This window comes from Puntigrus tetrazona, chromosome 14 (genome assembly GCF_018831695.1).
Source record: "Puntigrus tetrazona isolate hp1 chromosome 14, ASM1883169v1, whole genome shotgun sequence".
Lineage (NCBI taxonomy): Eukaryota > Metazoa > Chordata > Actinopteri > Cypriniformes > Cyprinidae > Puntigrus > Puntigrus tetrazona.
Window position 1 is genome coordinate 24,685,146 of NC_056712.1, and position 25,466 is coordinate 24,710,611.

The following is a 25,466-nucleotide window of genomic DNA, read 5'->3' on the forward strand; positions in this document are numbered from 1 at the left end:
AAAGCTTAATAGTACCCTAACGCTAAGTAGAGAAGATAAGAATAAGAGAGAGAGGCGAGTGAACAGACAGTGTTATTAGCTTGCTGCCTCTTAACGCATCAATAAGTCATGAAATGATGTCTGCACTTTCTGGCTGTTCCTTCTTCAGAGAGAGACAATCAATAAGTAAGCTGTATGTGACTCATTAAGGGGACTTCACTTACGATTATTTAAAAGAAAGGTTAAGATATGTGCATCACGCTTTGTTAATGCCATTTATGAAACAATTGGATTAAGGTTCACTAAACCTTCTGAGCATGCCTTCTCATATTGTGCGAAGAGAGACTTTTGTGCAGTTTATTTCACAGTCTGGTGGACCTCTGAAAACGTTAAAAGAATAATTCATCCAAAAATGAAAATCTCTCATTATTTACTCACCCTCATTTATGCTGGTATTTTTCACAAGAATAGTAGACTGTTCTAGAGGAATAGTCACACAGCTCCTATCTAACTGTCACCACAACTGTCAAGCTCCAAGAAGGACAAACACACCATAAAAGCATCATAAAAGTGGTTGATACATCTGAAGTCATATAATAGCTTAGTGTGAGAGGGAAATAATTTTTTAATTTGTTGGTGTTTCAAGGCCTGATGCTTACGAAGTTAAAATATTTAGGAGCGCATTAAGGAACTTGTCATCACATGAAATTTAATCAAAACCTTCTAATTAAATGTAATCGCATTACTCTTTAAATGTCACAAAACTGATTTATTCAAGACTTTTTAGTTATGTTCATTATATGCTTCTAAATATATTTTACAGTTGTCACACATCTATTTTAGTCTCAAATGCCAGAGACAAATTTGCACCGTCAAGGCCTGTGTTTGTCCTTATTGTAGATATGTGAACTGTAGGATAAACTACTTAAAATAAAATAAAATAATGGTCATATGCAGGTTTTGAACAACATGGGGCAGAGCAAATAATAACAAGCCTTTTATTATTGGGTGAATGTACACCTTTAAACAGGGAAGGACATGGAATCCTTCTCTGCTCTCAAATCTGTTTACTTGAAGAGTGATGGCTGACCTCCGCATGACAGAAGCTCCTCCCGCTCCTTTGCTTTGACACGCCGGCCTTAGGTGACTAAGAGAGAAAAAGAGTCTGAAAGGAGAGAGCAGAACAGGAGGAGGGGGCGGATGGGAGCAGAGCCATAGCAGCACCAACACCTAATCCCCTCCTCCTGAGATTTTATTGGCAGCTCTAGCAGAGAATGGCAGACACCCATTATAACTTAACACATCAAAATGGCAATGTGGCACACGTAGAAAAGGCCACCTGAAGACAAACACAGCAGCCCTCGCTTTATCTGCTGTGAACTCGCAGACAAACGCTGCATCAATTTGGCCAGCAACAATCGATTCTCTCTCTCTCTCTCTCTCTCTCTCTCTCTCTCTCTCTCTCTCTCTCACTTTCTCTGTCTCTGTTCTCTTAACTTTGAGAAGACAAGGCTTCACATGACAATGCAATTAAAAATTCCTAGTAGACCTTACATTCCTGATATTTCTGATTATAGCATTCAACCTGTTGCTCGGAGACGTGTATCAAAATCACAAAGTGACGGCTGGCTGCGTATCGCACGAAACCGTGCCATGGTCACCATTTTTTGCCCTTTCCCCCTTCATTTGCAAAGTGGAACAAGGCTTCCCGCTGAGCCTGGCCCTCCCCTTACTTATCAGCATGCACAGGACCAGGCTTTGAACCCCAACACTCTTTCTCAATTTCACATGCAAACACACTGCTACTCATTTTAATATATTTGAATATGGATCACACTGCGCCATTTCATCTCATGGAACAAAACAAGGAGGAAAATAAAATGCAAATCACCTAGATGTAAAGGAAAGGTCACATCTAAAAAATAGTTAGACAGAAGAAATATAAACTTGTCCCGGTGCTAAATAAGTTGGTGATTCATGTACATAATTTGCTCAAAATCTGCTTCATAAGTATGAGGAAGTGGGGTAAGATATGTCAGTGGGTAACTGTCCTATTATTTATGGTCATGTGGCCATATACTCAGAAAGAGGACTATATACCGCCATACTGTGATGTATATACTATAATATCCATGTACTCAGACAAAAATAGCCTACTATTAAAATATGTATTCATATATTCATATTCATGCTTATTCATGTATACATATTCATTTTATTTAAAAAAAAAAATCATAATAACTCAACCTACAGTACCCACTTGACACAGTGCTGTTACATGAGACACGTAAGTTGCAGTGCTATTGTAGTGTTTTACTGACATACTATTATAGTTATTTTTAGGTAAAGATTTAGACATTTAGACAAGTTTATTTTTTGTTATTTTAACACAAGTGAAAATAAATGTTGGCTTCAATGATGACTTCTTACATGATGACTTATAAAAATATGATATTATATAAAGGAATTATAATAACCCTGGCAAGATATCACAGGACCACTTATTTAATTTCTCTGGCACTTTGGCACTATGTTTATAACACCATTTTCTAAATTCATTTGATACAAGTTACTCTGAAATAAAATTAGGAACATTAGTTTCCCCGCTATCTCATTTCTCCTTGCCTAGAGGACAACTTGAGTAAAAATGACACAGCTTACCCCACTCTACCCTACCAAACTATAAATATAACGGAGCTCAAGATTTTGACTTGCCTGATGGTGTCCTTAAGGTCTGTCTCGCAAAGACTAATGGATTCTCACAGCTGGCTGATGAGTGGTGTGATTCCTTTCACCTTCTATCAAGGTAGACCGTTTCACATGTTTCAACATTTAAAAAAAAAAAAAAAAAAGACAATCACGGCCTGGTGCAGCTTTTCAAAACTACTAAAATGTATATATAAACTATAATATAAAAATGTAAAATAATATCAATAATAATAAATATATTCATAACAATAACAATAAATAATAATAAATAGTCGGCATGAGTGCAGCTTAAATTGTCAGTGCGGTATTACAGCCAGCAATGCAGCAACTCAATATGAGTGCACAAATATAGACAGAACCACGTAAAAAAAAAAAAAAAAAAAAAAAAAAAAAAAAAGAAAAGTAAGAAATAAAAATAAAGAACCCAGCCACCGAAGTGTGACTGGACCTCCTTCAACTTGGTAAATGATTCAAGCTTACAGGATCAACAACAGCCCTTGTGTGTTGTGTGATCCCTACCGGAGATGATTTGATTTGTGTGTGTGGGGCATGAGGGAATACACTAAGTCATGATTGACAGCCTTGATAAGGACCTTTCTCTCCCTATCCTGTGATTTGAAAAATGTCACGCGCCTGATCTCAATTTTGCAGATGACATGCGCCACCAGCCACAAAGGTCAGAGCAGGTTTGGGGACTGCCGTCTTATTGATATCCGCGGCAAACATGAAAAATGGGATTTGAAATGATCCGCCATCTGTTTTAACTAGCGCAAGCTGCTACTTACATCGTAAGATAATTACAGTATATAAAAAGGCTGATCTGTGAAGCAAAGCTCTGCTGGAGCGCAGTGCAGTAGGTGAGGTAGTGTCTAAGGCAGCCTGGGAGAAAGAAGAAGAGGTTGGCAGACATGATATTTACAAGCATGTACCTTTGACTCCCATCGATAGTCCACTTTGATGTCTTACCGGCTGTTAGTGATATGAACAAGGATAAACTATAAGGATCAGGCCAGTATTTCAGATTTCTACTCACTCTACCAATATTTTTGAATTTATTATTGATTACTTTATATTTAATTTAATATAAAAAGTTAAATAACGGTATTAATAGTATAGTTAGCCACTGGCATTTTCACCAGTTACACGTGGTTTAAAGCTTAAAGCATCATGAAACCCAACAACACATTTTTTGAGATGTTAACAGATGCATATGTGTTGCACATTGCTTAAAACAGTAGTAACTGTCACAAAATATGTTAAGTGGAAACGGACAATTTTTAGGCTTTTTGTGACCATTTCATTCATCCAGTTTAAAAAATTGAGATTAAGGCATGTGGCGTAAACCGTAGTCATTTGAGTGCTCATTGGCTGGGTTGCTGCACATCCCGCATGCCTGTACACGTCATCGGACTGAGCTCCCACTTTTTAACGTTATTCTTGTGCATTGTAAAATTATACATGACAAAGAACTAATCCAATCACTGCAGAGTGATTTGCATGAGCTTTTGCATTATTTAGCACTCGTGTCACTAGTTTAACCGGCGTTGCTGTTGTTTACAGTCATGACTTGTGTTTGTGCCTTGTTTTCATTTCCCTGCGAAGCAAACAAACTTTTCTGCATGGTGCTGGTTTGCGGTGTCCTACAAAAACACACAGAAAACATGTTTGTAAGGAACATTTTATACTGGATAGTTTTGTGAATTGGGGACTAGTGCAAACCAGTTTCACGGGTCAATTTTTTTTTGAAGAAAGACGCCGTGCCAATTCCTGTCGTCTCTACCATCTGCACAAATGTGGTAATTGTTTGGCAGTCAATCGGACATTTTCATCCAACATATCTTAAATTGTGTTCAGAGGGTTTGGAACAACATGGGGGTAAGTGATTATTCTCAAAACTTTCATTTTGGGATGGAGTAAGCTTTTGCCCTAGTTGGACATAATTTTTCAAGTAGCTTTACAGGTAGTCTTTAAACCATTTCAGCTGTTGTTTAGCCCTGATTAATTTTAGCCCTTTACATTCATTTCAACTGAGAATCCATGCTTTCAAATTACAACCACTTGCATCGATAATTACAATCGATGGTTTATTTGGAAGATCACACAGAGCACAACTCAGTATAGAGGCATGTCTTGTATAGAAAACATTGTCATCTGACATTGGGATTATTTGGCGTCAGAACTTTCAAAATGTAACAACGTCAAAACTTCTCCCGTGATCCAGCTGTGCAAAAAAGCTGTGCCCAGCCACTTCCCTAAAACCTTTTAAAACTCACGTGTTCTCAGTGACTCCCATGTTCACTAACCACAGTGGCTAAAATTACATAAACAGTATTTAGCTGGTAAGGCTGTAATCACTAATGTAATTGCAGAAGAAGGGCTGCATTCGAGGAGAGCAAGAGCATCGTAAGCTTAGGAAATCTGTTGGGGGCAGCTGATTTTACATATAAAGTGCCGGATATTAAAATCATTAGATTCATATTTTTTTAATCATTATTTGGCACTTCAGTCATTTAATTGTGCTCAGAGTGACTTCTTTAGTTGTGGTTAATCATGGCTCAGTTAAGGCCTGTTTCTCATTGCAACAGCAGCTGAGTGCTGCACTGTGGGATGTTATTGGGAAACTACAGTGCTAAACAAAGGTGGCTTGCAATACATTTCCCCCACACAGAGCAAGATTTTAATAACTCCACCAATGTGGAGACAAATATTGCTGCGAGATAAGACGCTGCAGGTGGTTAGACACCATGTTTATCACTGACACTTAACGAGCACACAACAAATAACAACAGTAAAAATGATATTGCTCATTAAAGAATCATTTTTCAAAACGTTAAAAAAAAGTAACATGGATGTTTCTGCAAAGCCATTAAAATAAAGGGCAAGCGGAGGCATCATGTGGCTCACAGAAACTTCGAAACATTTTAAGAAGAAACGTAAATTGTGAAGTCTAACGGTAACGGGGACAAAATAAGATGGAATTGGGCCTGTAAATGCTTTTGTTAGCGGCCAATAGAAAGCACTCAAGCACAGACAAGCTGTAATTCGGTTTCCTTTCACAGCTCGAGCCAAATCCAGGTCATCTCCTGTATGAGGTATGCTTTTCTTTGGCTGTCTCTCACCTCTGCCTGACTGCAAACAACAGACAGCCTGAAAATTGCCAACATCCACTCTTATCTAGCTGCTCTCATGGAAATGAGTGACAGAACATAAAACAGTCGGGATTAAAAGGGGCCAAGACAACCATGATGGGTCTAAATTGTGATTGTTTTGCATGGCCAGTGCCACTGCCATATATCCAAAAAAGGCAAAAAAGGTGTTTCCGTCAGTTTCCTTTATAAGAATTCCTCTCAATGATTTTAAGACACAAAAACCTGGCCATCCATTCAGTTAGGCATTTACTGGCCAAAGGACCTGGATTCAAAAATCAGATGACTAAATGAGACATCTGTGCACATGTAAACAAATAGTGCCAACGTTGTACAGGCCAAATTAATAATATTCTGCCTTTTCCAATATGTCCTGATGGCTCGGTTTGTGTAAACTAACAAGCCTTTCTTTAGAAGCTGGGTGAAGAGGGGAAAAACAGCAACTTTTAGTAACAATGCTTGTTTAAAAAAACAAACAAATTCTACAACACTACAACTACACTATACATATGACTGCTTTGTTGTGCAAGAGTACTGCAAACTTGGCCCAATGGATGCATCCATTATTGCATTCTATTTATTCCAAAAGAAATGGGGTCACCATCAACAACAGCAAAAATGTGCTTTCATGGACCACTGGAACCTAATTGGAGCACCACCAAATCAGTCCTCAACAAGTCAAAACTGGTTTCACCTTTAAGTGAGCATAAAACAGCAAACAGAACCCAATTTACTTCCATACTGTGTCATATTGAGTGAAACAAGCAGAGAAAAAAGTAGGCCGTGAATCAGTTTTATCCACTGGCAATTTTGATTAGATTAGGTTAACTGGGAGGCAAATAAAACACCCTGATGTAAGCTTGCAGCTGATTTTACAGGACCACACCCCTCTGAAAAACTTCCTTGAAACTCAATTATTATTATAATAATTGTATTTATTAATTTATTAATTAATTATTAACAATTCTGTCAATTCTGTCAACAATCAATACATGACTGCTGTTTTAGTTAGTTAAAAATAAGGAACAAGAGCGTTGAGTCAGCTAAGGTGCAGAGTAGAAATTATGTAAGGAAAGCGTAGCGCGCTATTACTGTAAGCTTTTTATCGAGCGCTGCAGAAAGTTGTCAGGACGAGGTTGTTTTGTCTTGCAAATAACCTCCAAGGAAAAGGTTTGACGTTGGTACGGTTTAGTCATGCATGTCATCTGAAGAACTACAGCATTATCTTTTCATTCATCAATTCATTTTCATTTCCCTTTATTGTTTTGCCTCCAGATGTCCCCCTGATAAAGCCTCAGTGAGATTTGTCACATCTGGTAAACACTCTAATTCAACACTACTTGTTTGTTCACTGCAGCATTCAGAGAGATTCAGTGAAAAAGAAACATTGTAGCTGGATATTCCGAGTTGTTTCAAACCTATTTGATTCTGACAGCTTTTGACAGGTCGGACTCAAAAGCTCTATCAGGCTACCAGGTGGAAATACGAAATGGTAAGATGAAGGTGGAGGGGGCGGAGGGATGTAGGGGAGTCAATAATGAGACACGCTCCTTCACACCCATGGAGAGCTTGGTGAGGGGAGAGCAGCCACATTAAAGTGCTTTCAAGAAAGAAAGAAAAAAAAACTGGCCTCAACCTGTCCAACAATCCCAGCATGCCGAGAGGTTGACAGTGACAGGACGTATTTCGTGCCTGGCAAACAGCATTATTTTCATTTTCTGCTGCATTGTCGACTCTCATCCAGGTGTGCTGTCAGTATTTCTAAGCAGAGCAGTCAGCCTCTCTGCACGTGTCCATCCATGTCTGCGTACCTGCACCGCCGGACAGCGAATGAAAGAGGGGGGGCCAGATAGGGGGCTGCCACATCTCTCCGATATTCTAACAGGCAAAAAAGGGATGAAGAATAAAGAAGCATTTCATAAAAGCCATCACTCATCCAGGGACAGCTGGGGCAGACAGGCCTGCTTCCTGCTCCTGATATGCCCTCTGACAGACTGTCTACTCTCCCAGCCAGCCTGTTGTGTAGCAGAGAGGACATCCTGCCCTAAAGATTCAGTCTCACCTCGACTGCAAAACAAATACAAGAAGAGTAGCCCCCTTCACTGGACATTAAGCGGTCATCACATCATAAGCGAGCTGCCAGAGTCAGACACAATGGAAGATGGACGATGGCTAATGCAACACAATGAAAGAATTAAAAGTCTTGGTTTGAAACTACAGGGCCATGAGAGGAGAATCAATATACACATCAAGTAGTTCAATCCAAAAAAACAGATAAAAAGATTAAAAAAAAGATGACACTATCCTTGGTTTTTCTGAGGTCCTCCAGGAGAACAGGATCTGTACAGATTTTGTAAATGGTAAAACTCTAGATCCTAGATTTTTTTTTTTTTTTGCCCTCAGATGTTCACTTTGCTTTTAATCTAAAGTGCCAGAATCAGTGTGTGTGGTATGTGTGAGAGTGCTGCCCTCAGCATCTTAATCCAGACATGTTTGGCATGCATGTATGTGCGGTGCAGATAAGGCCAGAATTTTTGGAGAGCTGAGCCAAAGCGGCAAATGTAGGGCACATCTCCATGGATTCATCTGCAGGGGGAATGTATTCTGTAGGTGTGACAGGAGGAAAAAAAAAAATATAGAGAAGGGGGCACACCTCTTTAGATGTGCCAAGATGTGTACTACAAACAACAAACAATAGTTGTGTTAATTTCTACATATACACATTGTGTAATATTTTATTTTATATATATATATATATATATATATATATATATATATATATATATATATATATATATATATATATAAATGTATTAAGACCAAACATGTATTAGCAATTTAACAATATCATATGATTTATTTAATATTAACCTGTATTTTATAGTGTTTGTTTTTATAATGTTTATTCATTATTATAACTAGTAGGTGGTGACAAATGACTACAGGAGTAAGTGGAAATTTTTACTGCACTGAATCATTTAAAATCACTGATTCATGCAGGAAATATGAGTTTACTGAAAAGCACACTCTAAAGATTAATTCAGGATTGAAACTTAACTGCTATATGTTTGCTGTGGCTTTGTTTGAGTTTTGAAATACCATGAATGAATGTGCAAGCAAGCTATTTGGAGATATGGCATTATAATAAAACCATAAAAATAAGGTAAAAAATAAATAAATAATAATTAAATCTGCATTCTATACAACAACAAAAATGTCACTGGAAAATGAAGATCCCTTGGGGCGGGGGGGAAGTAAAATAATAACTAATTTTACACTAGAAAAAAATAATATCTCATTTTATATTCCATGTGAGAAAGCCATTTTGGAATATCCAATACAACCATAAGATAGACAGTACTAAATTCATCAGGCAGAAACAATGTTTTGCAACTTTTCAGTCTCACAGAAGAACAAAATAGTGAAAAAATAGTAGATTATAGATACAAATTCATATTCCCCCCCTCCCTTTCATTTTTTCCTTCGCTCGGACTCCAAACTACTTTGCCCACGGCTGTGCCATATACTGAATTGATTTATGGGCACATTTGTGTCATATTTCCCCTTGGATTGTCAGTCTGACTTGGCATGGAGTCACAATGGCGGCTCGAGGCAGAAAGTTGGTGGCCCCTTATTTAGTATGGTGCAGAGGGTGGGTTTAACAAGGCAGATCAGTCAATAACAGCCGCTCCAGGCTTCCCCAGCTCTATTAGCGAAGGTCAGAGGTACAAAAATACCAACATCAAGAAGAGCCCATTCTCAATCGTGACGGAATCATCATTACCGATTGCCTGCTCGTGGAAGGGACTGCATTAAGCAGGAAATTGTGAGGCAATATCTACGCTGCGGATGAGATGATACGGCCATCTCAGTTCATCCACAATATACGCTTTATGCCTATAAACTGGGAGCTGCCTTTATTGACACAAACACAATTTAACAGCACTATTCGGTGAGATGACAGGATAAATCAAGGCCACTCTTATATATGTCAGTCAGGTAATGAGAGATATCAGCTGAACGAGAGGTGAGTATTCCTCTCACTGAGACTCACTCATCCCACATCAGTCAGGGAACAGAGAGCGCCCAAAGCAACATTCAACCTGACCCCATTTAAGGCTTAACTAACAGCAGATATATTTTCGGTGTGTTCCCCCTCGCCGAGACATGCGGCTGAACTCCTGATCCCTGCTTGTTCTTTCTGTCCCCAGGGAAATTATCAATCTTTAATTATCCAGGCCCAGCACCAAGCAACGGGGTGGGGAACCATGGTGGCAGAGATGATATTCCCACAACGGACCACTCAGCACTGACGGGCAGATAAAATATTGCGGATATATAGAGATACTCTCGCATACTTACATTTGCTGGGTGTCCTTGAACTAGAGGATTCTAGCATAAAGCAAAATCCTTTTTTTAAAGTGTCTATTTATTTTCTACAGATGGCTTTGAGGATGTGCAGTTCAATGTGACCTTGCGAGAGTGAAGGTTCAGCTGCACTTGAGGATGTAGGATTTTCTGTGCCTGTAAAAGCACTTGTTTGATTCCTCAAAAGGTTTTAAAATGGCTCAAGTTGAGTTTTGGTCAGGATTTAGCACTTAAATAGAACAAGACTGGTTTTGGAAGCATAAAGAATAACATACAGCCAGTCAGTTTTTTTTTTTTTTTTTTTTTTTTTAAATGCATAAAGGGGTTTATTATGTGTCTATAAATATATATATATATATATATATATATATATATATATATATATATATATATATATGTGAGCATGCTATACTAATGTAAGTCACCCTTTTAACCTACTGTATACAATCATGTACAATAAATAACAATAATAATGTTTATTCATATTTCACGTAAACATTGCTACTGCCTTGCATTACCTGATTTACATTTGAACACTGATTTACTTAGCAAAGCTGTATATACTGTACACCTGTTTATTCTGCCTGAACAACTTTATGCCTGAATGTCTTTATACATCTTTATATATTTTGTGTCTTCTTGTTGCTTTTGTATGTGTGCATTGGAAGCTTTATTTACCACAAAATACTTCTTGTATGTGCAAGAACACCAGTTATTTTTAATTCTGATTTAAAATTATTACTAGTATATTATTAAATTAAAAATGACATTTCACAAAAACGATGAAACTCCTTTGCAGAAGTATTGTAAACTGAGTGAATGCCCCCATTGTTCCGAGCTGATGTAGCGTGTCAGAGAGCACTTTGAAGAAATTTTGACAGTCACTGGTAAGAAGCTTTACAGACACCCTTCGAAAGAATAAAAGGCTGAAAAGAACGGCAAAACTCAACACAACACATTTTTCTGCCCTAACGTTTTCTGTTGCGCAACTTGCTGAAGACAAGCAACAGCACAAACGATCAAACTAAAGAGATAACAATGGCTCCACGATTGGAGGCAAGGCTTTTGCAAGAGCATTACTCTTGCATACTGAATTGTCTGTTGACATACAGCTTGCACTTCACAAAACAAGGTCCTGACCACAATCATCAAAACGCATGCTTTATGACCGCTGTGCTCCAGTTCACTCTAGGATGAAGAACAACCGATACAGAACGGCAGCTGATTCATGTGGCAGCTCAACACCAGGACATCCTCTCTGCTCTTATAATTTCCTCTCTCCTCCTCCTCTTGTCCTAGCTTCGGCTTCAATGAATTACAAGCACACAAAGTTACTAAACAAGACACAGCCATTTACATTACGAACAAGACAAATAGAATGAAAAAGGGGCAGCACCTGAACAATTACACTGATTCATTTTCCATATGCAGGGCATGATTAATGTTATAGTAACACTTCTGTTATGAAGTAAGGAATACATATGCACGTGGAGCTATGCACTTCCATATTGCAGGCTCTGCCAACTGATTTTTTTTTTTCTACCCAGCGTTGTAAAGCGGTGGTTAGAGAGTTTTTTTTTTTGGGGGGGGGGGCTTACCTGACAGAACACAAGTTTAAAAACCTAGTTGGGGTTCAATAAAAATAATAGATAAAAGTAAGAAGCTATTAATAGCACGCCCCCTCCTTTCCAGAGTTGAGAAAGAGATTTATTTATCAAATTCGTATTCAGCTATCACAGTTTTACAAAGGTTCAGGTTTGTGATGTAATACAACAGGTAGAACTGCTGCAAGCATCCATTCACTGTTTTTTTTGTGGGCAGGGAGGTGTAACGGAGCAGCCCAGGAGGGATGGACTTCATGAATAAGTAAAGGGGAAAGTACAATGCCACTCTGATTTCATGGTCGCTCCCCATGTCCCAGCCCTTCCTTGAGACTCAGCACATTTCTTCCTATCCTCCCAGGATGATCAAAACACATTCTAATTAGCACCGCCCTTGATGGAGGTGGATGGTAATGGATGAGACAGGAAAGTCGAGAGCTCCTCTGCCCAGAGGGAAACTCGGCCTGGGGAGGCAGGCCATGACCGCTTCTGACCTTTACCTGGGCAACATATTTTTTACAGGCCGGCTGGCACAGAGGTATTAAGGGATGCAATCATGTGTGTCAGGAAGCAGTGGCTAGTCGACATGGGATTGCTAGCACATATCTCTTATCCAAACAGATTTTTTTTTAAATAGAAAACCAAGATTACATTGCTGAAGTGCATAAAATATTTAAAACATTATAAACAAAAAACCCTTACGTGGCTCTGTGCTGCCAGGACAGATGAAAAGTTGTCATAAAGATTATCTTGGAGGATAATGTCAGGTCAAACCAAAATTGACATCAAAATTCCATTCTACAACCCCCCTTGAGCAATGGATAGATTGCATACAAGTAAGAATCTGCACAAGACAGCAGAGGGAGAAAAATAAATAAAACCAGACGGAGATAGTGAAAGCATGTAAGACAAACATCCGTCTGAGTCACATTAACAGATTCAAGCAAATGCCAAATTGTGACTCAGCTTAAAGGATACACAGGATGATGCAATTATGATTGATTAACAAACAGTTGCAGTTACAATTTAAATTTGTCAAGGCAGTATTTGGAATTAGCATAACAATGATAGAGTACAGAGCTGAAGTATTGTACAATGTGCTCAAAGCTGAGTTCAGATCAAAAGAGCTCAACAATAAGGATGCTTCGCTGGCCCACAGCCAGTTGACACAACTGTTACATGCCCTATTTGGCCAGTGCATCGTGCATTTGGTAAATGTTTGGTTTTCTCTCATATAATGAACATGGCTGCTGCAAACTGCACTGATTTAAAGTTAATGTCACCAAGGTAATTTTACAAAGCTGGCAAACACAATTCTATTCAAGTATCTAAGTATCCATCCATCCATCCATCCATCCATCCATCCCATCCATCCATCCATTCATCCATCTATCCATCCATCCATCCATCCATCCATCCATCCATCCATCCATCCATCCCTGGACATTTTCTGTTCCACTATCTTTGTAAAATCTGAAGGTTTGAGACTGAGGGAAAGGTATTCTGCAGTCACCAATCAAGGAGGAACTGAAGGGAGACAATAACTTTCTCAAGCAAATCAGGCAGAACTGATTGCTCTTTTCAATCAAGTATATTAAGAGTGCCAGTTCCAACATTTGTAGATGGATATGTGATTACTGAATGTGTGTGTGCGCAACCTTTTAGACCAGATCTTGATGCAACAGGAAGAAATCACCTGATTTGGTCTTCACTCATGCGTGTCGAGGCAAAGTACACTACCTGAGCGCAGAGATCAGGCAAGAACATGGGACATGTGATAGGAAGCTTATCAGAACTACATACAATGAGAGGACCATACGAAGATCCTGGTGCATCAGTATCTGGGCTTTACACAGAGCTCAAACAGCAGAGATCAGCATGGTATAGAGACATGTGCTCCTGTGGGCACAGGCAGACTGGGACAGGATAGGGTTTGCAGCGCACCAGTGCTCCTGTGTTCTGGTGAGCAACTCTGCCCACCTAAAAAAAAAGAAAAGCTACTTTGATGGGGAGACAGGGATAAAGTGGAGGAAGTATTATTCTTAAGAGACAAAAATGTACTGTTCTTTGTGAGAAATGTGGAGTGAGAGACAATAAAAGAGACAGAAAGCCCAAAGGTTTGTTCTGAGAAGCACAGAGGAGGGTGAAAAAGAAAAGCCAGAACTTAAGAAAAGAGAGGTAGCAGAAATTACAGAGCATGAGAGGTGGTGTCTAAACTCGGCTCAGGGTTAAGGTGAGCTGTGCTAGCATGTTAAAAGAAGAAACAGATTCATGTTCTCTCACCACTTTGACACGAACAGAAAGGTCTCGAAAAGATCATTAGCTAAAACTAAATTATTCATTCATGACTGTTTCAACAGTTAACCAGGTGGGGCATCTGTATGCGTTACATGTAAGATTGTCAGGTGAGGCCTAAAAATTGATTTTAAAATGCCATGTGAGATATATTTTTCACAGTATTTAACTTTCAGCATTTAGTTGCCATTAAGCCTAATTGGATTTGATATAACTGTCAGAAGTTAATATTTACAATGTACGGGAATCAATTTATACACTGTGTAATATATAACTCATTGAATAAGATTAGAATTTACACTAAAATTCACACTAAAATTAGTTGCATATAAACAAAACCGTGGCGTTCTTTAAAATGTATTATAATTATTAACAAGCGGGGTGGGATTTCTTGCATAGAGCTGACACTGGCTTACAGTGGTATGAACTAAATCAGAGCCACAAACTGTTTAACTCTTTGCAAATTAGATGAAGACCATGCACAAAGAACCGATTCTCTCTGAAATCTGTCTCTTCAAAGAATTAAGCTTGTGCATTCATCCAGCCATCTACCTTGACAAAGATACAGCTGGTCTATTCAACAGTGACCGCATCATTCACAACAAAGCACTAAATTACTTTTATTAGATTAGATAAGCAATTAGGTAACTAACAAAGTAAATAAAGCTCAAGGGCTTCAACCAAACAGTTCCAAATGGAATTAAAGACAAATTAGCTTATTGACAGGAGAAATTATGCCACTGCCGGGATAGGCATGCCTGTTTTTTTCCCTCCTGACGGAGACGAACACAGACAGACATAGTGAGTGACAATAATACAGGAGATTATTGCATTGACTGAGGGTCTTCATTTCCAAATCTGTTCGAAATGAATGAGAGTTAAGAAACCAGATATTTAAATTCGCGGAAATCTCCCTCAGCATAGTGGGAAGCACTAAAGCTCTTAATCACTGCGAGCCATAATAAGAATCCATTCCACAATGTCAGAACGGCTGTGTGAGACTCCGCCGCCATCCCTGCTAAGCTACCTCCCCATTTGGACTCTTAACCTTTCCTGTCGGCCATACTGTGGAGCATATGGGCCCCTTGCGCTTCATTATAGTTCCTTCATCAACCCTAAGAACTGCTTTGCACCATTCTAATGAAACTTGTCTATTCACAGCGTTGGAAACGGCTGGGTTTACACATAGCAGAAGGATTAAGAAACGCTCTTTGGCCATTAACTAGTTTTATTTCATTCTCTGCAAAAGCTCTAATTATAGTCTGCGGGGCCAATTGCGTCCAGTCTCCTGGGCTGATCTCTGTAACATTAGTTCATCTAATTCAAGCCATAAAAAGCCTCAAAGCTCACGGCTTAAAAGAAGACCACAGGAGAAAACCAATAAAGGATTTGTCGAACACTATAAAGCAGCATGATTTAGATAGACGGTGTGCGGTATATATATGAGGGTAAATATCACAAGGTCACACCTGACAGAGCCCCATATTTTTCAAAAAGGACGCCGTTGATATCTGCAGATCAGGGGTGATAATGTCTTCGCAAACCAAAGCTGCTTGTTCAATTAACCAAGCTTAACACATTTAAAGGGAATTCTGTTTGATTAAACATGATAAAAGCTTATGGGTGGGAAGAAATAAAAGGATAAACTTCTGGATCAAAATAAAGCGCATCTTTATCTTGCCTGAAACAAACATGCAGCTACACTGAATTACATGGCATTATCGCCAAGCCTTCCAAACTGACAGTAATAACGCCATCACAAACATGCCAGAAAATTGAGTCATTTTACTAAAATATTACATTGTGCTTTAACAGCGAGCAGACTGAAAAGGTTGAAAGAATTGAATTCCTGGTAGTTTTATATGGAGAAAAAAATGACCTCATTAACTCATTTGACTCAGTACTTTTCATTATGTCAAGCCCTGCAACTGTTATATCTTAGGAGGTTTAGTCACATAATATGCTACACAATTCTGCTAAGTCTATAAATACAAATGTAATCAGACAAATAAACCAGAACAATTATTTACAACAATTTATATTGTGCTCCACTTAAGAAGTCCCATAAAAGAAATATGCATGCTCGCATAAACATACTGCACTGTAAAAAGTGATTTTACAGGGAAGTAAATACTACATAAAAATAAGTAAAATTTCTACATTAATTTGGTTCAGGCGATAATTAAAATCTTAAAGTAAATTCTATAGCACGCAATTTAAGCTTGTATAAATTAAAGTCTAAACTTATAAGTATAATGTACTTGAAAGTGTTGTTATTTTTACAAGTATTCTTTAAGGTATTCTTTTTCATGGTTGCTTTTGTTATTAGGTTTAGTAACTTAATGTATTGTGACGTGGAGTTCATTTTTCCCAGTGCAAGTAAACTGCAAGTAAGTGTAACTTATAATTATGGATAGGCTTACTTGGATTTTTTTTGCAAATTTGTAATGTAGCCTTTTCTGATTGAAAATAGTTTCAAAGCTTTTTTCCAAGTAAATCCTACACCATTTGTAAAAATAAATAAATATAAATAAATCTAATCTAATATATTTTAAATATTCTTACCCTTGCTGGCACTTTCAACATGCTCAAGCTCATCAGGGAACTTCAGGCATTCAGGATACTTTTCTTCACATTTCTCAGCCAAAAAATGAAGAAGAGTTGTATTCTGGTCTGCTGACTTGGTGTCACGAAGCTGCAGAAAAAAGATTTAGAAATGAGTCATTAAAAAATTGCAGGTAATACAGTAATTTTTATAATTAAACATTTAAGTGAACCACAACTAAATAAACTCTTTACACAAGAACACAAAATGACAAAACAGCCTGTTAGTGACAGACAGAAAAAAGATGGATGGATGGATGGACGAATGGATGGATGAATAAATAGAATATTTCAGCATGCTATTGTATATCCACAGAGCAACATGTGTTCAGCTGAATCTAAGCAGGATCACATCAATATATTTATGCGTCGACAGCACTTCAAGGTGTTTGTGCAGAAATCTGACAAATAGGTGTGTCAATAAAGTTGAAATTGGATGGAGCAGAGTGCACAGAGGCATATTTCCCCCTGTTTACTTATTTACCACGTTTAATTTGAAAAGGAGCTTTCTCCCCCAAACCCCGAGCATTCTTTGTACAAGATTAAGGTGACATGAAAGAAATGAAATATTTAGATCAATACACACCGCTCACACTCTTGCTGCGGGCTGCTGTAGTGTACGCAATAAAATGCCTGAATTTCATCATCTCAACATCAGTCCATATCAAGGATCGGAACAACTGGACCAGAGTAAAACATCCTACATAAAGTTAGTTAAATAAAAAGAAACTGTGACACAGAAAAGAAACCCCTATTTGATGAGAACACCACATCTTAGATTTTTTTTAGCATTTAAAACGCACCTATCTGATAGAAAAATGATTCCCATGAAAAAGGCACATGTTGTTTTTATAAAGCAAGAACCAAGTTCCCTTGGCGACATAAATCAGTTGCTTGAGAACTATAGATATGATAAACCAAACATGGAGCAGTGTTGCTCTTTCTCTCTCTCTCTCGCTCTCTCTCTATTTGGAGGGCCATGGCTGCAGGCCCACATTAAGCAGTGCACTGGGGCTGGGTGACCTCTTCACCCTCTCAGACTCAAACAGATTGTTTGCTGTCAAGCCTAGACTCCAGGAAGGCTGCTTCACACAGAAGATGGCTGCTGAGTCCCGCAGCAGAGCCGGGGAAGGCAGAATGAATCCTCAAGCTGGACTGCACAGCAGATGTGATATTAACCTTTACACAAACTGATGGCAAACTTACGACAGCTGGCACATTTCCCCGCTACACATAATGTCTGCCATAGATTTTCTCTTCCAAAATGTCTCTGCGGACAGAGAGGTGAGGAATTGGTTTTCTTGTGGAAAAATGTGGCAGGTAAAATGAGGTAAATTAATAAATGGATCCAGTCTTTTGCCTCTTCTCTCTTCATAAATTGTAATGAGTGTGTTTGTTTTACAAAGAAATGAGACAGGAGCATCAGACCAAGAGTAATATGAAAGTCAAAAGTAAACTAATATCCGGCATTGCTATAACATTACTATACAATTATTTAAAGGTGACGTGATGGAAAACAAGAATGGCTTTCCTCTTTTGAAATAGATCACTTTTTCAGTGCCAAGATGCCCTACACTATGAAGTCACTCTTTTTCCAAGTAATTATTATTATTTAGTTACTAGTTCCATACAGACACATGCACATGCACACACACACACACACACACACACACAAACGTATTTATGTGTGTATGTATATATTATATATATTTTTACCTAAATTGGTATTTTTCAGTTGGCTCAACCATTAATAAACTAGTTAAAATGTTAAAAAGTAAAAATGATTAATTTACAATCTACAAACAATCAATTAAACAATAATCCAATTAAATAAACAAAAAATAAATACGTTATACATTATATAAAAATGCAAAATCTCATAACACAAAGTTGTGATTTATATAAACAAATAAAAGTAAAGATTATACAGAAATGCTTATGGGCTATAATCAGAAATTAAATCTATCAAACACGTAGTCATTGCCTTATTCCATTTCAGAATCCCACCAATCATCTAAGAGCTTGCCAGACTGACAAAGTGCTTACTGTGTTGTTCGTTAAAGAGAAGCTGGAAAACAGTCATGTAAATCTAAACTGTTTTCGGCCCAATAAACCTTGACTAACACCTACACACCTGACCATCAGGCTGTCAACATTGACAGAATCCCTGGCCGGCCAGCTGCTGGGTCGTGAGTGGATGCTGATGTTACATTTAATAGCAGGCCGAGATGAGATAAGCCTCCTCTGCCCGAACAGCTGACAGAAGTCTCCCCCCCCCCCTCTGCTGCATTCCATTACGGCCCATCTCGCGTCTTCCCTAATGATCTGGGATTAGTTAAATGATATGCACACCGGAGGATTCATTTATCATTTTGAGATGCAAACAAAGGCGATATATTAATCTAAGCACATCGTGACGTATAATTACCTATTCAAAAGGGTCTCAGAGATCAATAAAGCTTTTAGCCCTGCAAGGCCTTTGTATCCTTCGCAAAGTGAGAAAGCCTTCCTGAGATTATAAAGCAATTGTTTCCAGGTAGGATGAATTGCTGCAAGCTCAGACTGGAGGAGTCACAATTGATTAATCCATTAGGAAAGCATAATTTAGCCCCTTGCTTTACAGCCCGTTTAGTGGTATTTATCTATTTATCAGACTGCCTGCTTTTCCTCATCGGCCACACTAGAGGAATCCCAGCAAAAAGTCCAGCAAATAATCCGCGAATTATTATCGGAATTTCCTGTGGAGTGTTTTCATTTGAAAATGCCACTGTGTTCCAGCATCCATTAGATAAATCGCTTCCAATTTCTCCCTGAGAGATTGGCAATAAATGAGAGCAGACATAGAGACATGCCTCAGCTGCAATCTCCAATATAATACAACACACGCAGCACCTCACAGAGTCTCGCTGCTAAAGATGAAGCAAGGAAAACAAATGAAAAAAACATAACAAAACCAGATCCTAAATGCTGGTTTATTTTCTTCTGGAATGACCCTTTCTTCTACGCAGCTGGCTGTCTAAAATCAATATTGGTTTACAAGGATTGGAACAAAAAAACAGAGCGCGGAAAAAACAACAAGAAATCTAAGCAAACAAACACGGAGGTCTTTCTTTTCCCTTTAACCGAGACCGAACCCATGCGGTGCTCGCACGCCGTCGGTGAGGAGCGCGACGTTTGCTGCTGTTTCTGTGGAAGCTGTTGTTTTGCGCGCATTAGTAACGCTCTTCTGACCGGCAGTGTGTGCACATTCACAATAAATGCGGGCTGAATTTGCTAATTATCTCCAGTTTGATCTACCGACTCCTTCCCGCGTGTGAATTAAAAACACACGCGATGGTTAGGGTGGAAGTAATTGTGAATGCTCCGGTGCAGATATCAAAACGGGGCCAGTTGCTCTTGCGCTGCCGACACTGCATCCGAATCCTAATGTTGTTTTCTTTATTTAAACAGAATTAAGTTTTGCACCCGCTCAGCCACGGGGTGTTTACCAATCAGCCAGCACTGAGCTGCTAATGCGCAGAACAGCGACAGAGCAGGCGGAGAGATAATGCACTTTAAAGGCTTTGCCATCCGACGCTGACGACCTCAGCATGCGTACTGCATGCCTGCCTCCTCTGATTTCCACAGCTATCACAGGAAACAAGCCTCGCACAGTCTATGTCTTTTAAGACAGAAAAAAACCTCAACCTTAGAAAAAAAAAAAAAAAACAAGAAAACACTTCCTTCAAACTTCCTACATGTTAACTAACTTTCTGCTAGTTTTGCTTGATTTCTATTTGAAAATGTACCTTGATGCCATCTTCAGGATTCCACCATCAGCTTGAAATTGATAAGCCTGATAAAGTCTTATTAAAATAGTTTTCAGTAATATGTTTTATTAACAGTCATTTTATTTTAGTTTATTTTTACATGTTATTGTTTTGTAATTTTAGTAGTCGTCTTGTATTCATTTCAACTTCAATTTTAGTACAACCTTTTTTTTTTTTGCTATTTTAGTAAATCAATTAAAAAAATTAAATGTTTCATGATGACAATGTCATTTTGTTTTTGTCAACTATAATAACCCTGGATTGATCTGATTTATTACATAATTAGCATGTTATAGTTAATAATTGAACATAATTATAGAACATATTTATGTATTCTTTGTTTTATTTCTGACAACAGAATTTTTTTTTTTTTTTTATTTACCCAACCATGTTTATCAAGTGATTAAACTACATTTTACACGAAACTGGAACACTTAAAAAAGAAGGAGCTTCTATACTTCAGAGTAGGTCATTTTTACTAAATCATGACAAATGCAGCATTCAAACAGATGCCACATATGAATCTGGGGGAAACAAATGAAACACATTTTCAGGCTCTGCAAAGAAATTGATTTTTAAATTGCATTAGTTATTTATATCTCATGCCATTAAAGCGTATTACTGAACTCTTTTGGTGCTCACTGCTCCAATGTATATTAAATAAAAAAAAGCTGTTTTGCACCTTGAAACTGTGCAATATGACAGTCCTCCAGTGATGTTGAAAGATTTAAGTGGCAGTTATTATTGCCAGACTTTCAGTGCTAATCACATCAGCTTAATGGCCAGTGAAGGGAATACCAAATGAGGGCGAATATGTAATGACTTGCGCGAAATCCGAGGCCACGATAATTGACATGGACATGCGAGGAACATTATATTGGTCTCATTTTCAATGGACACGTAATAGCAAGGTTCATTTCACGAGAGCCCGAATAATGTCCTGAAAATTACCGGCAATCCAACCACAAGGGTTTCCGTGAATGGCATATTGAATTGATGCTCAACCTTTCTGTGAATAACATGTTTAAAGATTCAGGTATTTATTGGCTGCGGCCGGACCTCTCGTCTTCATAATTTGACAATAAAGACACCTTGGTGGCACTTGTTGCAACTGACAACGGCTTTTCTACCTCCTGTGTATTATTAGAAGGTTGGCAGGAGTAACTTCTGCAACAGTCTGCCAGTTTTAACCGCTGCCACTCGTTGTTTTGAAACCATGTGACAAGTACCACACAAAAGAAATTCATTCAGGGGAATGAATGACAGGGGCATGTTAAATCAATCTCATGTGAAGAATCACCAAGGGACGGGTGGGTTGAAACGGGAATAGAGAGGGAGGGCAAGTGTGAGAGTCTGCTGGTGTCTCCACGTCAGTGCACCGGCAACTTGTTCCGAAATCATTCCCCACTGCGTCTGCACTGCTGCTGGAGACGCATGCTGGGAGAGCTAATTAGCACGGCCCTCCACACTGTGTCCGTTCCCCCTTACGCACCCCGCAGCCAAGCTTCCCCACATCCCTTTCACACGTGTGATGATGCACCACGCTCACACTTTCATTAGATGGGGATCAATCATCTGCTCACATTGGGTAATCACAATTTAATTTCATGCATTTCAAATTTTAATTTGTTTATTATTATGCCCCAAACTGTCATTACAGAAAGCCGCTACTGTGCAGGTTTGTTTTCATCTGCCAAGTAAGATTGGTGCTATGCGGAGAGAAAGAGATCAAATATCTGGGTACGTTCTCCATGCCGTGAAAGAGCAGACGTGTGAGGTCTAAGGTTTGTATGATTCAGCTTGTGGAAAAATGACATAAACAAATGCTCTGTGCCAAAACATAGTGAGCTGCCCACAGAAACGATATTTTAAGACACCATCACAGGCACGCTTCTGACGCAGAAGCGGCCCAGAAGGTAAGCAACTTAATTATAATGCCTATGAGATACTTTAATAAAAAAATTAAAAACAAAACGTCAATCACAGAATGCATTGTGTGTGTGTGTGTGTGTGTGTGTGTGTGTATCCGGGTTGAGGAATTCCCTGATATAACTTTATCATCATCATCATTTGCATCTTTGGTGTGAACAACCCTTTAGATATCATCCGAGGATTAGGTTTTAAAATAAACAAATGGGTCTTTTTATTTATATTCTGTAAGAGAGAGAGGGTGAATAAGAGAAAAATAGAGGGCAAAAATGGAAAAAAGCACTGACCCTTTACAGAGGTTTAAGGTGATTAACCAGTCATTAATTGTATCTGACAAAACTGTGAGCTGATTAGAACAGTGCGGTGAAACCTATTGACATAATAGATTCAGAGCACAGGGTGGGCAGATATGCAGCCAACAATTCTGCAAACAGTGGACAACACAGTAAGGTGTTCCGCTGAGAGAGAAAGAGAGAGAGATTTCTATCAAATTAGTGAAGCAGACATTCTTTGGCACGTACCACATCAGTTATGTCAGCTTCTCTGGTAATCTTGTTTGAAATTGAATAATCTAATTTGCTTTAAGTTATGATGTTCCACTAATTTTCCAGTCAAGGCACTTCCATTTTGTTACTCTCATGCCTCCACATTCCTCTTGTTCTTCTCTTTCTCTGTGATTACGCTGAGGTTTGTTACTTTTCCACAGAGTCCAGACATTGATGAATCAGGGATTTCTTTCAACAATAGTGTTCCAGAGGGGTTCTTTCAAAAGAGTGACAAGGGATAAGACATAGTGAGCAGAGGTAAGTCACCTTAGAGACACTTCTATTTAGAAAGTACAAATACAAAAAAGGACCAAGTATCTAAGCAAAAATGGGAAATAAAAAGGGACATGGTAGAACTGAAGGGAAAACTAAACATAAGGTTGGAATGGTGGCTGATTTCAAAATGTTATTAATATATAATAACACAAATTTATATGGTAACATTTCAATTTATGGTTAAACCTATTAGCTATTTATAAGCATGTACATTACTAGACTATTTGCCATTTATTAGTGCTAATTAAGCACATATTAATACATTATGCTACATCCATAATCCTACCAAAAACTTCACTTAACAACTACCTTACCTATTAATAAACAGTACATTAATAATCATAGTTAATCATAGCTGCGTACATTAATAATTGTAGTGAGTTGTAGTTAATAGTTAACAAGTTACCACATTAATTTAAAAAAAGAATTATTTTAAAATATTTCATTGTAATAATAATAAGTAAAAATAAGCAAAATTAATGTGAAAAAAGCAATGCTGTATGTACAAATTGTATGTACCATTTTTAAACGTGAAAAAGGGGAACTAACATCAACCAGGCAGACACAGATATCTGCTGATAATCTCATAATGGAAATTATTGACTGATATTATTGTATCAATATGGGGTTGTACAATCAAGAGTGGAAGATCCAGGCAGTCGCTGGCTCTGAGCATCGTGCATGGGGCAGATCAGTTTTAGCAAAGCAGAGAAGTGATGCTGGATTATGGCAAAAGCAATGAAGCACAGCAGGCATCAGGTGGCCCTCACTGCATGCTGCCAGAGTGGCTTGTTGTGTTACCTCTTGGCCACCCGTTTTTGTCATGAGTCTGGACTTGGGTTGCCAATAAGAAAACCTAGGCGACCGGTTTGAAAAATGTAAATTTACAAGCACAACCCACACTGTTGTCAGGATAAGCATGGTGAGTCATAGCCTTCAAAATATTCATGGTGCTAAAGCTATTACATTCCTAATTGAATTGTTCCCTCGCTGTGATAATGCAAAGGGGCTTTCCTGTACCGATACTATAATTTGTATTCAGCCAATGCTTCAGAAAAATCTCTTTATGAGGATACAGTCAAAGTTAATGTGTGAAATTGGTTCTTTTTCCATAGAGGTACAATGTCAGTGTGTCAGAAGGTACTCAGTCATTTAAAACTCTATTCTTAACAAAGATATGAAGACGGAAAGTGACAGAGAAATAGAGAAAGATGACCTGTCTAGTTAGTATACTTGAACATACCCAATCGGCCCATTTCAATATTCGTTGAAGCATGTTGAGGAGTTTCACAGAATAACAATCATCCTCCATCGAGACATTCGAAAGATATAAATCCTCAAGAACAATTAGCTAATAACAGACATGAGAGGCAACAGGGACCAAGAAATCTCAGACCACCTAAAGGACTGTCATCTCTGATTGCTCAATTACACAATTTGCCAAAGGACCTTCAGTTTACAGGCATTGATTGTGCATAGATCTTCGTAGCAGTAATTCGTGTGGTTTTTTAGTCAAGGAAACTATGGGAAAGTCACACTTCAGCACACAGCAGCTAAGGGGCATGGCAGAAGAAAGAGATACAGAGATGCTGCTGGCGACTGGCGTATTTTACCTACCAATGGCAGACAGCCTGGACTGGAACGGTAGCCAATAGACTAATCTAAAAGCTCAGAGCCTGCCATGAGGCAAGTTTGCTTAGTAAGAATGACAAGTGAAAATCAGAGAGCCCCAGGCTACACCTCTGGCAGTTTTGGGGTGGGGAGCGAGGTAGCTCGGGGAGTTCATTTGTCCGTGAGCTCACCATCCATGCCAGATCTGTGAGAAAGACAACCGGCGCAGGAAGAATCTCTAACAAGCCAAGAAATGACGAAGAGACACCGCAAACATATATGAGGGAGCCTAGTATATTACACTTTCTTCTCTTCAATCTGGCAACATACAGAACTGAAATTACAAAGCGCTGCCAACTGAACATATCCGATCTGCTTAACAAAGTGAAAAGATTAAAAAAGGCAAAATAAAGGTTCACTCTTTATAAACTCTTCTGACATCTTCACTGGAAAGTATCATGCTTAAACAACCCCAAAAAGCAGAGAGCAAATCCAGATTTAATGAATATTATCTGTAATTTAACACCTTTTCATGCTTGTAGCTTTGAAAGGGGCTTTGCTGCAGAGTAAGCCTTTTCCCACATGGTTGATTTC

At 38.5% G+C, this 25,466-nt stretch overlaps 1 protein-coding gene across 7 annotated transcripts in view; it reads right to left on the minus strand.

Annotated features, from left to right (window-relative positions):
* diaph2 (diaphanous-related formin 2) overlaps nucleotides 1-25,466 on the minus strand; it is a 350,703-nt gene that overhangs the window by 104,544 nt on the left and 220,693 nt on the right. For all 7 annotated transcript variants that reach the window (XM_043256805.1, XM_043256804.1, XM_043256807.1 and 4 more), the window contains one exon: nucleotides 16,664-16,793. In XM_043256805.1, the coding sequence (XP_043112740.1) occupies nucleotides 16,664-16,793 (130 nt within the window). The remainder of the gene's footprint in view (nucleotides 1-16,663; nucleotides 16,794-25,466) is intronic.